The following is a 14,669-nucleotide window of genomic DNA, read 5'->3' as shown; positions in this document are numbered from 1 at the left end:
AAAAAAAAAAAAAAAAAAAACAAAAAGAAAGAAATTATCCAGCATGAAGAACAAAGAGGAAAAGGATTGAGGACGCATGGACACAATGTCAGAAACCCATGGAAGAGTGTTAAGAAGTTTAATACATCGGTAATTAGAGTCCTGGTGATGAAAAGGAAATTTACAGATGCAAGAAGTTTAGGAAACCCCAAGCATGATAAATACAACAAAAGCCATATCTATGTACATCACAAACTGATGAAAAGCCAAAAAAAGAAAAAATGTTGAGTAGCCACTGACAATACCTGACCATACCCTTCCAGAATAAAAGCAATTCCAGAATTGATAAAGAACACTCAAAACTTGGCCGGGTGTGGTGGCTCACGCCTGTAATCCTAGCATTTTGGGAGGCCGAGGCAGGCGGATGGCTTGAGGTCAGCAGTTTGAGACCAGCCTGGCCAACATGGCGAAACTCTCTCTCTACTTAAAATACAAAAATTAGTTGGGTGTGGTGTCAGGTGCCTGTAATCCCAGCTACTCAGGAGGCTGAGGCAGGAGAATTGCTTGAACCTGGGAGGTGGAGGTTGCAGTGAGCTGAGATTGTGCCACTGCACTCCAGTCTGGGGAACAAGAGCGAAACTCTGTCTCAAAAAAAACAAATACACACACACACACACACACACACACGCACATACACATATATAAACAGAGATAGGTTAAATGTGAATGGGCAAAAAAATAAATAGTAAGCAGAAGGCTAAAAGAGCTATATAACAACAGATAAAGTAGACCTCAAGACAAAAAGTTTTTTTTTTTTGAAGTGACGGGGTCTCACTCTGTCATCGAGGCTGAGAGGCACAGTCAGAGCTCACTACCACCGTGAGCTCCTGGGCTCAAGTGATCCTCCCGTCTTGGCCTCCCAAAGTGTATGAGCCACTGTACTGAGCCTTCGAATATTATCTGAGGAGAGATGGCTGATGCCAACTCTAATCTTGGTAAGTGATTTGGCTTTTGTTTCCAAAACTGAGCTGTGATCCACTCTTATTCACTCGCTGAGTTCCTATCAAGTACTAGGATGGGTTTTAGGCTCTAGAAGTGCAGATGGGAATAAAATGGACCAAGTCCAAGTGCTTATTTCTGATGAGGAGTGGAGGAGATGGCCCTTCAGATGGAGACTGGTTCGCTGGAGACTAAACATGGTGGGGGAATCACCTGGGGCGAGGGAAAGGGCTACTATGTATACAAGGTGAATTAGGGGACATTTGAGCAGATACCTACAGGGAGTGAAGGAAATGGCCACATATTTATCTGCAGACTGAGAAATGGCAAAGGCCACCTCATAAGCAGGAGGGGGCCTGGTGTGTGCCAGGAACAGCTCAGGGGGTCGGGATGGCTGGCGTTGGGGGAGAGAGGAATACTACATCACGGAGGGCGTTGCAGGCTCCAGTCTCTGAAGGGCTTTGGCCTCTGCCTGGCATTGAGGGAATCTCTGAGGTTTTAGGCAGCAGACAGACGCGAACTGCCTTCAGTTTTACAAAGGACTCTCCTACGGAGAGCAGACACAAGGAGGGACAGGGGTTCAGTGGGGAGGGCGCTGTGTAACTAAGACAAAGATGTTGGCGGCAGTGAGGTTGAGAAATGGCCAGATTGGGGATACACTTTTGGAGTACATGTTCATGAGATGATTTTCAGATATGTCTGATTTGGAGTGTGTGAGAGACAGAGATCGAGGCTGACTCCAAGGTTTTTGGACAGAGCAAGCAGAAGGCTGGAGCTCTCCTTTACCGACAGGAAAGGAGGCTGGGCGCTGTGGCTCACACCTGTAATCCTAACACTTTGGGAGGCCGAAGCGGGATAACTGCTTGAAGTCAGGAGTTCAAAACCAGCCTGGGCAACCAAGTGAGACTCTGTCTCTATAGAAATAAAATAAAAAGAGAGAGAGAGATGGGAAAGGCTTCAGGGAGAGCAGGTTCTGAAGCAGCTGCGTGTCTGGGGGCACAGGGAGCGATAGAGTTCTGTCTGGATACGTGACGTCAGTGATGCTGTTAGGTATCCAAGTAGAGATTAGGAAAAGAAAGCTGGACGCATATATGAGCTGGAGATTAAGGGGGTGGTCCAAGCTGGCACTTGCAGCGTGACAGTCCTCAGGGCATGAAAGCCACGAGGCTGGACATGACTGCTTGGGAGTGAGTCTGGAGAGAGAAGGGCTGTGCCCTGCAGTGGTGCCTCCATTTAGAAGTTCGGGACACAGAGAGCAGCCATCTGGTACGGAAAGCCAGAGCAGGGCATGGTATCCTGTAACTCAAGGCAGAGAGGCCGTGAGGGCAGGAGGGAATGGCCACCGAGGCAGCAGGTGCATAGACCAAGTGAGCTGAAGAAGAATCACCCTCTGGTCTGTCACAGGAGGGAGGGTGCTCCACTGATGACCGAGAAGGCTGGTTTTTCTGGAGAGGCCTGACTGGAGTGGGTTTACAAAGAAAGAAGACGGATGCAAGCGAAAACAGACAACTCTTTTTTTTTTTGAGACGGAGTTTCACTGTCACCCAGGCTGGAGTGCGGTGGTGCCATCTCGGCTCACTGCAAGCTCTGCCTCCTGGGTTCACACCATTCTCCCGCCCCAGCCTCCTGAGTAGCTGGGACTACAGGCGCCCACCACTACGCCCGGCTAATTTTTTGTATTTTTAATAGAGACGGGGTTTCACCGTGTTCGCCAGGATGGTCTCAATCTCTGACCTTGTGATCTGCCCGCCTTAGCCTCCCAAAGTGCTGGGATTACATGTGTGAGCCACCGCGCCTGGCCAAAACCAGACAACTCTTTTGAGGAACTAAGGGAGAGGACAGTGACTAGATTCAGGTGGAGCAAGGGTGTGTGTGCCAATGAAAAGCCCTGGTGAGAGGGATGAATCAACACAGCAGCTGCTACTGGAGATGCTGTGCCTGGGTGACAGCTACGAGGCTAGTGACTCCAGGAGGCCTGGGCTGCTAGACTGCCATCCTGTGACATCAGGAGAGGCTGCTGGGTGGCTGCTGGAGCTCAGACACACACCTCACTCACTCAGAGTTGGAACTATGCACTCCTTGAAATTTGCTTACTCAGCAAAAACAAGCAGCTACAATTTTTTTTTTTTTTTTGAGACGGAGTCTCGCTCTGTTGCCCAGGCTGGAGTGCAGTGTCCGGATTTCAGCTCACTGCAAGCTCCGCCTCCCAGATTTATGCCATTCTCCTGCCTCAGCCGCCTGAGTAGCTGGGACTACAGGCGCCCGCCACCTCGCCTGGCTAGTTTTTTGTATTTTTTAGTAGAGATGGGGTTTCACTGTGCTAGCCAGGATGGTCTCGATCTCCTGACCTCGTGATCCACCCGTCTCGGCCTCCCAAAGTGCTGGGATTACAGGCTTGAGTCACCGTGCCCGGCCGTATTTTTTTTTTTTTGAGACAGAGTCTCGCTCTCCCGCCCAGGCTGGAGTGCAGTGGCGCGATCTCGGCTCATTGCAAGCTTCGCCTCCTGGGTTCACGCCATTCTCCTGCCTCAGCCTCCCGAGTAGCTGGGACTACAGGCGCTCACCACCACGCCCAGCTAATTTTTTGTAGTTTTAGTAGAGACGTGGTTTCACCGTGTTAGCCAGGATGGTCTTGATCTCCTGACCTCGTGATCCGCCCGCCTCCCAAAGTGCTGGGATTACAGACATGAGCCACCACGCCCGGCTTTTTTCTTTTTTTTGAGACGGAGTCTTGCTGTCCCCCAGGCTGGAGTGCGGTGGTGCGATCTCGATCTCAGCTTACTGCAACCTCCGCCTCCGTGTTCAAGCAATTCTCCTGCCTCAGCCACCCAAATAGCTCGGATTATAGGCACGTGCCACCACATCTGGCTAATTTTTGTATTTTTAGTAGAGATGGGGTTTCGCCATGTTGGCCAGGCTGGTCTCGAACTCCTGACCTCAGGCGATCTGCCCACCTTGGCCTCCTAAAGTGCGGGGATTACAGGCATGAGCCACTGCACCCAGCCAAGCAACGGTGTCTTTAAGAACAAAATTACAATGCAAAGGCGATTTCAGCCTTAACTTGGATAAAGCCTGGTTGAGTGAAGGTGACAGGCATTCCTTGACCAGAAAGGCCTGAGTTCAACTTACTTGACTTTGAGAGAAACGCCCTGTGGAACTCCAATGCTGACAGCTGCACCCAAAACGCTGTGCCTGGAGATCTTCCTCTCGGCTCCATACTCCACCACCGTCCCAAAGAAGCCTGCTCTGCAGGGAGAGGACGTGGTCTGTACCTGTGTCCCCCTCATTCATCACTTCAGTGGCAGCTGTCATTTGAGAAGAGGCCAGGTACCTGTCCCTTCCCTCCCTCCAGCCTCCTCGACCCCCAGGGAGCAGATTCATGACAGAAGAAAGTCGTGACACCCATGGTCTAGTTCTTCCACGACACTCTAAGCTCCTTAAGGGCTGGGACTGTAGTGGTAAATCCCCCACAGCCTCAAAATAGGAAGCTCTCCAAAAACGTCACACACACGTAGATATTCACATGAGCAGGTATCTTACAGCAACTGGCTCCACGTGAAGACCGCATGCAGAGCCAGTGTGCTTCCACGCTAGCCAGGCCAGGACTTACTTGAGGGATCCTTTCACGCGAGTCTGATCGTCATCTTGGAATTTGTGCTGATAGCTGATCAGTGCAAAGGAGTGAGGGATTCCCAGCTGGGGAGAGAGAGGTGCAAGGATGCGTGGCTGGGACGTGCGACTCCTCGGGGAGGTGGGTATCTGCCCTCCCATTAGCTCTGGGCATCTGCTGCACACAGGCCTTTAAGGCAAGGGCCACGGCCTGGCAGCCACACCGAGTACACGATGGTTTATTAGCAGCCAGTAGTTAAAAACCGGAAGACGTCACAGAAACCCAGTGTTCCAGCTTCTCACAAGAAATAAAAGCTCTGGCGACACTGAGCCTGTGCTCCTAGGTGGCAGCGGCTGGTGAGCCAAGGAGCAGTGGCCCGTGTGGGGCGGCTTCTCATGCACTAGCCCTGGCCTGGCCACGGGTGTCCGAGGGCAGGATTCTGCTGGGGCTTCATGTGCCCGCCCCCGATTCCACGGGCTGTCCCACCAGACATTAAGATGTTGCTGTGCTTTAGGATGATCTGACACAGCTGCCCTAGGCGCCCGAAGGCTACTGCATTTCATACTGGAAGGTTCCACCAGGGTCACTCGAGTGTGAGCACCGACAGCCTGCCCCTCAGGGCCCTGCGTGGGCTCAGACTTAGTGGTGATCAGAACGTAGGATTTAAGGGGCGCACTGAGTGCTTGGGAGGAGGGTCCGCCCAGAGCGCTGTCTGCAGGAGACGATGGCTGCTCGGCTCACCTGCAGGGCCACAGTGAAGTGGCTGCTTTTAGTGTCCCGGACGATGCTAGTGTTCATGGCTGACTGGATACCCCATCGCCACTGCAGGTAGCCCACGGTGTTCTTGTCTAGGTTCCGAGCTAGGACGGTGGTCAGGCCGGGTCGGATTCCACGGGATGAAAACTGCAGGGCACAGTTTGTTGTCACAAAGCTGGAGAGACACACAGACAGAATAGGTCCTGGATGGCACCTGCTCTCAGCTGTTCTTTGTCACTTCCTCTCTGCCTGGCTAAGATCTTACTGTCACGTCTAAGCATCCCTGGGCCAGCTCCCAGTAAAAAAAGAAAAGCAGGTTAGGCCTCTGTCCACACAGAGTGGGGAGGGTCCTAGCCAGAATCTTCCCAGTAACTTCTCCACTCCCCTCAGCCGCCCTAACTTTAGCTACAACCAAAGAGGCACCTGACTGTCTGCATTCCTAAGCCAGCAGGTGCAACCCCATTCAAGCTGGAATGTATGGGGGCCGAGGGGTGCGACTAAGAATCACCTACGGGGGGTCTCAAATTAAGTAGTCCAAGACAGTGGTGCCCAAACTACTGCACGCTGGAATCCCCCGGCTCATCCCCAAATCACGGCTGGCTGGCTTCTCTGCCGGCATGCTGATTTCCTCAGTTCGGGCTCGGAGTGCGAATTGTCCCAACGATTCCAAAGTGCAGTAAAGTCTGAGAATCACTTACCTAGAGGACACCCTAGACCTATGGAACCAGAATTTCTGGGTGGAGGCATCAGTATATTTTTGGAGCTGCTGTCATTTTTGATGTACACCAACAGCTGGGTACTAGTGACAGAAACTACAGGCAAAGCCAGCGCAGGAATCAGGTTCCCGAAAAGAGCCTCTGCAGTTTCTTTCCAAGGGAGTCCAGCCCCATCTTCTGGTGGAAAAGGGGTATTTCATTTTACTAACAACGAAATTCACACTTCATTCAAGGTGATGAAGGGTAAACTCACAGCTGGTTTCTTTAATAAAGAGCTCAACATCAATTGCCTAAGTTTCTTTCTCTCCTTTCTAAGTTCTGGAGGTGATGTTTATGCCATTAAAATAACAGCAGGCAGGCTCACTGGCTCACACCTGTCACCTCAGCACTTTGGGAGGCTGAGGAGGCAAATTGCTTCACCCCAGGAGTTCGAGAACAGCCTGGGCAACATGGCAAAACTCCCATCTCTACAAAAAATACACAAAATTAGCCGGGTCTGATGGCACGTCCTGTAGTCCTAGCGACTTGGGAGGCTGAGGAGGAAGGATCACCTGAGCCTGGACAGGTCGATTTTTTTTTTTTTTTTGACGGAGTTTCGCTCGTCGCCCAGGCTGGAGTGCAATGGCGTGATCTCAGCTCATTGCAACCTCTGCCTCCTGGGTTCAAGGGATTCTCCTGCCTCAGCTTCCCGAGTAGCTGGAACTACAGGCGCCCGCCACCATGTCTGGTTAATTTTTTGTATTTTTAGTAGAGATGGGGTTTCACCATGTTGGCCAGACTGATCTCGAATTCCTGCCCTCAGGTGATCCACCCACCTTGGCCTCCCAAAATGCTGGGATTACAGGTATGAGCCACCGTGCCCAGTAAACAGGTCGTTATTTTTGACTTAAGATGGTTTATTGGGCCGTAACTCCATCGTAAATCAAGGAACATCTGCAACTTGATCCAAGGATTAGAGAACTCTGGTTAGCCGACATCTGTAACTAATCTGGTCACCATATATTAAGAAACTGGACTGGTAGGCCAGGTGCGGTGGCTCATGCCTGTAATTCCAGAACTTTGGGAGGCCAAGGCAGGTGGATCACAAAGTCAAGTGATGGAGACCATCCTGGCCAACATAGTGAAACCCCGTCTCTACTAAAAATACAAAAATGAGCTTGAACCTGGGAGGTGGAGTTTGCAGTGAGCCGAGACTGCACCACTGTACTCCAGCTTGGTGACAGAATGAGACTCCCTCTCAAAAAAGAAAAAAAAAAAAGAAACTGGCATCTTTGGCCACACATCATCATCCCCTTGTTTATAAGTCAGTCATCTTTCCGTTTAAATCTGCTCAAGTCTAATAAGCTCTGGGCAGCAGTACTAAATTCAGTTTCCAAGCCTGTAAGCGCTGATCATCAGTCCACCCCAGACTCTTGGTGGCCACTCCATGAACAGACACTGAGGTTTGAGCAGACAAAACGGCCAGAAGATTTTCCTTAATGAAGTGTCTTCCAAGCTTGTGTAACCTTAAGAATCACCTGGGGGGCTTGAAACACCTCGATTCCCAGTCCCTTCCCTCATAGGACCCAGGGCAGCTTTTTCTTTTTCTTTTTTTTTAAGACAGAGTCTCGCTCTGTCACCCAGGCTGGAGTGCAGTGGCGCGATCTTGGCTCACTGCAAGCTCCGCTTCCCGGGTTCACGCCACTCTCCTGCCTCAGTTTCCCGAGTAGCTGGGATTACAGGCGCCCGCTACCACGCCTGGCTAATTTTTGTATTTCTAGTAGAGACAGAGTTTCACCATGTTGGCCAGGCTTGTCTTGAACTCCTGACCTCAGGCGACCTGCCTGCCTTGGCCTCCCAAAGTGCTGGGATTACAGGCGTGAGCCACCACGCCCGACGAGCATTTCTTTTTTTTTTTTTCTGAGAAAGGGTCTTGCTCTGTCACCCAGGCTGAAGTGCAGTGGTGTCATCATGGCTCACTGCAGCCTCGACCTCCTGACCTCAAGCGATCCTCCCACCTCAGCATCCCACGTAGCTGGGACTACAGGTGTGTGCTACCATGCCTGGTTCATTTTTATATTTTTCGTAGAGTCAAGGTTTTGCCATGTTGCCTAGGCTGGTCTCAAACTCCTGAGCTCAAGCGATCATCTCACCTGGCCTCCTAAAGTGCTGGGATTACAGGCGTGAGCCACCACACCCGGCCCCCTAGGCAGCTTCTAACCAGCATCTGAGGTGACCAATCTAAGAGGACAGGGTCAGGACACTGATGTGTGTACAGATGCGGTTTCCCTGCTGTTCTCTTCTAAGTTTGAATCCCGGTCCCCTTCTCAGATGCAGTAGGTGAATCCAACGACGTAGAGCAGCGCCCACGTGATGCCCCATGCCAGCATGTCCCGCATTCCTTCCACCTTTTTAAAATTATTTTTTTCGGGGCCATCTTGCTCTGTCGCCTAGGGTGGGGTGCAGTGGTGCAGTCTCAGCTCATTGCAGCCTCAACCTCCCGGGTTCAAGCAATCCTCCCACCTTAGCCTCCCAAAACCCTGGGATTGCAGGTGTGAGTCACACAGGCTCCTTTTCCTCTGTGTGTGTTTGGAAACACTGCTTTATTTTTACTTTTTTTATTTTTATTTTTTTTGAGACGGAGTCTCACTTTGTCGCCCAGGCTGGAGTACAGTGGCCGGATCTCGCCTCACTACAAGCTCCGCCTCCTGGGTTTACGCCATTCTCCTGCCTCAGCCTCCCGAGCTGGGACTACAGGTGCCCGCCACCTCGCCCGGTTAATTTTTCATATTTTTTAAGTAGAGATGGGGTTTCACCGTGTTAGCCAGGATGCTCTCGATCTCCTGACCTCATGATCCGCCCGTCTCGGCCTCCCAAAGTGCTGGGATTACAGGCTTGAGCCACCGCACCCGGCCTTTATTTTTATTTTTTTTTGAGACGGAGTCTCGCTCAGTGGCCCAGGCTAGAGTGCAGTGGCACAATCTTGGCTCACTGCAAGCTCCGCCTCCCAGGTTCACGCCATTCTCCTGCCTCAGCCTCTTGAGTAGCTGGGACTATAGGTGCCCACCACCATGCCTGGTTAATTTTTTTGTACTTTTAGTAGAGACAGGGTTTCACTGTGTTAGCAAGGATGGTCTCGACCTCCTGACCTCGTGATCCGCCCGCCTCAGCCTCCCAAAATGCTGGGATTACAGGCGTGAGCCACCACGCCCGGCCAGGAAGCACTGTTTTGGTGCCTCTGCTTAAGCAGCCTCTGCCTGCCCCACAGGCCATGCCCTGTTTCGCAGGCTCCCTCTCAACACTTTTCCTGCTCTTCCTACAGTAGGCTGACCTGCAAGCCTGCCTGTGTTCCCTGCCCCATGCCCCACAGACAAATGACCAGACTAGTGGGCAGGGATTAGGTCAACCCCTGCAGAGCCGGGCAGGCACACAGACACATGTCTCACTGGAAGTGTAATAACTTTCTTTTTTTTTTGAGACAGTCTTGCTCTGCTGCTCAGGCTGGAGTACAATGGTGTGATCCTGGCTCACTGCAACCTCCGCCTCCCGGGTTCAAGCGATCCTCCCACCTCAGCCTCCCAAGTAGCTGGGACTACAGGCAAGCGCCATCACGCCTGGTTAATTTTTATATTTTTATTAGATGGGTTTCGCCATGTTGGCCAAGCTGGTCTCGAACTCCTGACCTCAGGTGATGCCTCCTGCCTCAGCCTCCCAAAGTGCTGGGATTTACAGGCATGAGCCACAATGCCCAGCCTAGAGTATATGTTTGATAAGGACGTTATTTATGCCACTGTGCCTAGGCGCACTTTGGAGGCCAAGGCGGGAGGATCGTCTGAGGTCAGGAGTTAAGAGGCTAGCCTGGCCAACAAGGCAAAACCCTACTCTACAAAACCCAACTCTACAAAAATTAGTCAGGCATAGTGGTGCCCATCTGTAGTCCCAGCTACTTGGGAGGGTCACCTGTGCCTGGGAGGTTGAGGCTGCAGTGAGCTGAGATTGCACCACTATTCTCCAGCTGGGGTGACAAAGTGAGACGTGTCTCAAAACAAAAAACATGTACTCCAGGCTTGGTGAAGTGGCTCATGCTTCTAATCTCAGTGCTTTGGGAGGCCGAGGTGGGAGGACTGCTTGAATCCAAGAGCTTGAGACCAGCCTAGGCAACATAGAGAGACCTTTTCTCTAAAAAAACTAAAAAATGAGCCAGACATGTTGGCACATGCCTGTAATGCTAGTTTTTCAGGAGGCTGAGGGAGGAGGACTGCTTGAGCCCAGGAGTACAAGGCTGCAGTGAACTATGATTGGGCTATTGCACTCTAACCTGGGCAACAGAACAAAACCTCGTCTCTAAAAAAAATAAAGTAAAATAAAATAGGCCAGGTGCGGTGGCTCACACCTGTAATCCCAGCACTTTGGGAGGCTGAAGCAGGTGGATCACCTGAGGTCAGGAGTTCGAGACCAGCCTGACCAACATGGTGAAACCCTGTCTCTACTAAAAATACAAAAATAACTGGGCATAGCGGCACATGCCTGTAGTCCCATCTACTCGGGAGGCTGAGACAGGAGAATCGCTTGAACCCAGAAGGCAGAGGCTGCAGTGAGCCGAGATCACGCCACAGAACTCCAGCCTGGACAACAGAGCAAGACTCTGTCTCAAAAATAAATAAATAAAAAAAATAAACTCCGTGTACTCCATTCTAGGACTCCTTCAGCTATATCTTCCCCTGGAAGAAAGAGGTATTATTTACCCTCCACCAATCTTTTATCTGAGCTCACAAAGACATCACTGCCCCCACCATATAGGAAACGAAGACACTGCTGTCGTTCTAGAAGGCACAGGGATACACAGTTCTAGGAGTGTGACATCATGGCAGCAGCAGAGACGACAGGAAGCAGAGGCTGGCTGGGGACTCCGTCTCTGGCATATGTCAATCAACCTGATGATGAAGCAGTCTGTCATTCTCTGGGACAATGGAATGATCCGTAAGTCTGTAAGTGTTTCGGTCCACTGACCAACTCTCCCTGAAAGCACTCTTTCTCTGTGGCCTCGTGGCATAGGTGAGGGAGGTGTGAGGCCTGGATGGTGCAGCCTGGCCGGGGCTGGGACAAGGGTCCGCTCCCGCAACCCCACCTCTTCCCACCTGCACACTGCCTGGGCTTCACGCCAGTGCTGCACCTGCCCTTGATGTACGCAGTGACCTTGTAGGACAGACAAGATAGTGCCAACCACCGTGATAAAAAGAACACAGTTCTAGTCTCCTAAGTCAACAAAGACCACCAAAGAGGAGCTGCTGTCTCTCATATTTACCATCTTGGTGTGAGATTACGGAACAGCTTGAGACCAAATAAAGGTCCCTGCAGGTCTCCGGCTCCAAATTCCAACTGTTTGAAAAGGAAAAAGAGAAGGCGTTAGTGGTGTTTTATCTCATAGCAGCAACCCAGGCGCAGGTATGTACCTCTGGGTATAATTCATTCAATTCACTGGTCTTGCAGGGCTCTAAAAGAAGGGGGTAGAAGATTGTTAATGTCTCATCTTAACCTTAGCCAAATGGAGATGTCTGCTGCCACAGATCCAAAGGAGACCCAGGTTTCAATGGCACATGTTTCACTGGTGTCCCTCCAAAGAAAAAAACTGCTCACCTCTGATCCTTGCCTCCCAGGCTGAGGTCAGGAGACCAGCCGGCTCCCCACCGCTCCTGGCGCAGCGCCCCCACCTGCAGAGCACCTGCTGCGGTCAGGTGTGCGCCGCCCCCACCCACTCGCTTGCACTGACTCCTTTTTATTTTCATCCTGAGCCAATGTCTCCCAGGTGACTGGGGTGGTCCTCAGGGGTCTGACGTTAAAGCCCAGTAGCAGTTCCACACTCGCATAGCCTTGGAAGTCACAGCTGAGCCTGGCTGCCGTGTTTACTAGTCTGGGTGACTTTCAAGCAACTCTTCAATGTTAATTGGATGCGGCTCAATTTGCTCGGCAGAACTGGCTGTTAAATGGCCACCAATCAGTGAACCATTGCACTGGAGAGAGCACCTGCCTTCTGAATTGTGCAGGAAAAGGAGCCCACAGGCTTTTTGCTCAAGGGAACACTGAGTTTCAGAGGCTGGATTTCTAGAAGTTGCTGTCTCATAGGAAACCTGAGGAAGGCTGACAAGACTTCTCAGATATGAGACCTATTTATCTTTTTATTTTTTTTGAGACGGAATTTTGCTCTTGTCCCCCAGACTGGAGTGCAATGGTGCGAGCTCGACTCACTGCAACCTCCGCCTCCCGGGTTCATGTGATTCTGCTGCCTCAGACTCCCGAAGAGCTGGGATTACAGGCAGGCGCCACCACGCCCAGCTAATTTTTGTATTTTTAGTAGAGACGGGGTTTCACCATGTTGGCCAGGCTTATGAGACCTATTTTTCTTTTAGGACCAGTCAACTGATGGAAGTTTGACACTTGGTACCGTTACACAACAACGGGGCCCCTGGGTGAGTTTGAGGGTGAGCTTCGAGAGTGTAAATGCTCAGAAATAAGCCTTTGCATGGACAACACAACTCAGCCAACAGACATTCTTACCTCTCCCCATCCCTTTGCCGAAGTTACTCGTCTGAGCGCAAAGTTAATGGAACCTCCTCCATTTCCATTCTGGGTTGAGAGGCTTCCAGAGAGGATGGCTGTGTCTGTCGCTGTCAAGGGTGCCTAAAAATGATATTTGCTGGTAATGAATGAATCAAAACAACAGGAAGTGCCAGTGGCAGCAGCCTAAAGAACGCACTGTGAGTCCACGGCCAAAGGTGCAGACGACTCCTCTGTTTGGAAGCACACATGGATGCAGAACTGCCGCAACAGCTTGACTTTTCTTTCACTTTGTTATTTGGTCTGCATGTGACCACAAGGATAATATGCTTTGCAAAAGCTTTAATGGGCAAATTTCACAACACCAGGGGAAACATGGGGCTGCACGTCCCAGTGGTATCAGCACAGTGACTTCACTGTGTGCCTTCCCTCTGTGGTACACCTGGGGCCTCTCCTGTCCTTGCTTGCCATCAGGGTTCTGGGAGGACTGAAGACTGTTCCATGGCTGTATTCTGTATCAGCTGACTCAGGGAGCTCCAAGAGGGGGCAAATTTCCCCAAGTTAGGACTCCACGTTGTTGGCTGATGCAATGGAGAATAAATTAATGAGCTGAGGAGACAAAGATCTACTATAAACACTCAGGAGAATGGCCTGACCTTGCCACATTCAAACAGTGGGCAGAATGGTGACATTTTCGTGTGCCCAGGGCTCAGGATGGGACCTGCTATAGCCTTGCGGCACGTAACAGAATTTGCCTTAAAACTAAAATCGGTGGTTAGAATGATCCATGGAGGTCTGCTTTCTCTCCCAGAACCCCATGACCTTGGGCCTCTACTTCTCCCAGACCATTAACACCCTCTGCTGGAAAGGCCCAAGACCTTGGGAGCCAAGTGCCCCAGCCCACACTCCTGCTGGCTCGCATGCCAGCACAGCGGTAACACACGGCTGGGACTGAAGCGCTTTCTTTTTTAAGTGGCTAATTGCATCCTTTCATAAATAAAGATGAGAAAAACCCTGGGCAGACTCTCGTTCCAGCTGCTTGGTGTGCTGTGCCTCATTAACTCGAGCCCTTGCAGTACTCGGAGAGGTGGTTGTGTGCTTTACCTCAATGGACTGGGATATGTGCATTTTATTAATTTCAATCTGTGGAAAGCTACCGCCGGACACATCTTCATACTCCTCATCATAGCGATCAAAAAGGTCAGTGGCATCTACTCCAACGCTGATCGTTCCCTGGGGCAGAAAAACAAGCTGTCAGCAGAAGGGGTGGTCTTTGTGGAATGAAAGACAATGCTACACTTCAACAGCCAGCTTGCTTTAATTGAACAGGTCATTCGACTTCAGGGTTCACTGGGTTTAGGTAGGACACGCCACCAGGAAGCCCACAAAGCATGAATGTCACAGTCCGAACCAAACTGCAGAGCACCACAGACGTCCGGAGCTAGAAAACGTCATTTGACCAGGAGAGCTGGTCTGCCTGTCTGCAGAGCAATGACACGCCAAAGACAAAAGTGTTAGTCAAAGAAGTAAGAGCAACGCAGTTTGATTTTCAGAGACTAAACAGGCCCCATGAATGCATAAAGCAACCTAGAAATGAGCTACATGGATCAAACATTTTTTGGTAAACACCGTACACTGCAAAACTACCCTAAAACTCTTTAAATAAAAATACCTTCAAAGATAAAGCAGCACAAATTATGAACAAATGGGAGACTTAAAAATTAATCCACCTTCTCAAATTAATTTGAGAATTAAGTTTGAGAAACAGAAGTGTATTCGCTCAAGGAATTCTAAGCTAAAATTTTGCTGATAAAAATGCTTATTATGCAGAAAATCAATGTTTATTATTCTTTTCTAGGCACAACTTTAAAAATGGACACAAATTGGGAGGCTGAGGCAGGAGAATGGCGTAAACCCGGGAGGCGGGGCTTGCAGTGAGCTGAGATCCGGCCATCGCACTCCAGCCTGGGCGGCAGAGCAAGACTCCGTCTCAAAAAAAAAAAAAAAAAAGACACAAATCTTAATCTAGTATATAAAACCATGGCCACATACACTTTTTTTTTTTTTTTTTTTTT

General features: G+C 50.5%; 1 protein-coding gene across 1 annotated transcript in view; it reads right to left on the bottom strand.

The window, feature by feature from the left end:
• Nucleotides 1-14,669, bottom strand: part of DNAJC11 (DnaJ heat shock protein family (Hsp40) member C11) — a 74,440-nt gene that overhangs the window by 7,034 nt on the left and 52,737 nt on the right. The window contains exons 5-10 of the mRNA XM_031934766.1: nucleotides 13,699-13,827; nucleotides 12,595-12,717; nucleotides 11,345-11,418; nucleotides 5,330-5,519; nucleotides 4,589-4,674; nucleotides 4,108-4,224 (exon numbers count right to left, since the gene is read on the bottom strand). Coding sequence (XP_031790626.1) covers nucleotides 4,108-4,224; nucleotides 4,589-4,674; nucleotides 5,330-5,519; nucleotides 11,345-11,418; nucleotides 12,595-12,717; nucleotides 13,699-13,827 — 719 coding nt within the window. The remainder of the gene's footprint in view (nucleotides 1-4,107; nucleotides 4,225-4,588; nucleotides 4,675-5,329; nucleotides 5,520-11,344; nucleotides 11,419-12,594; nucleotides 12,718-13,698; nucleotides 13,828-14,669) is intronic.

Source organism: Piliocolobus tephrosceles, chromosome 1 (assembly GCF_002776525.5).
Source record: "Piliocolobus tephrosceles isolate RC106 chromosome 1, ASM277652v3, whole genome shotgun sequence".
In the NCBI taxonomy this organism is placed as follows: domain Eukaryota; kingdom Metazoa; phylum Chordata; class Mammalia; order Primates; family Cercopithecidae; genus Piliocolobus; species Piliocolobus tephrosceles.
Note: the sequence above shows the minus strand (reverse complement) of the source record. Positions and strands in the feature narration are given on the sequence as shown.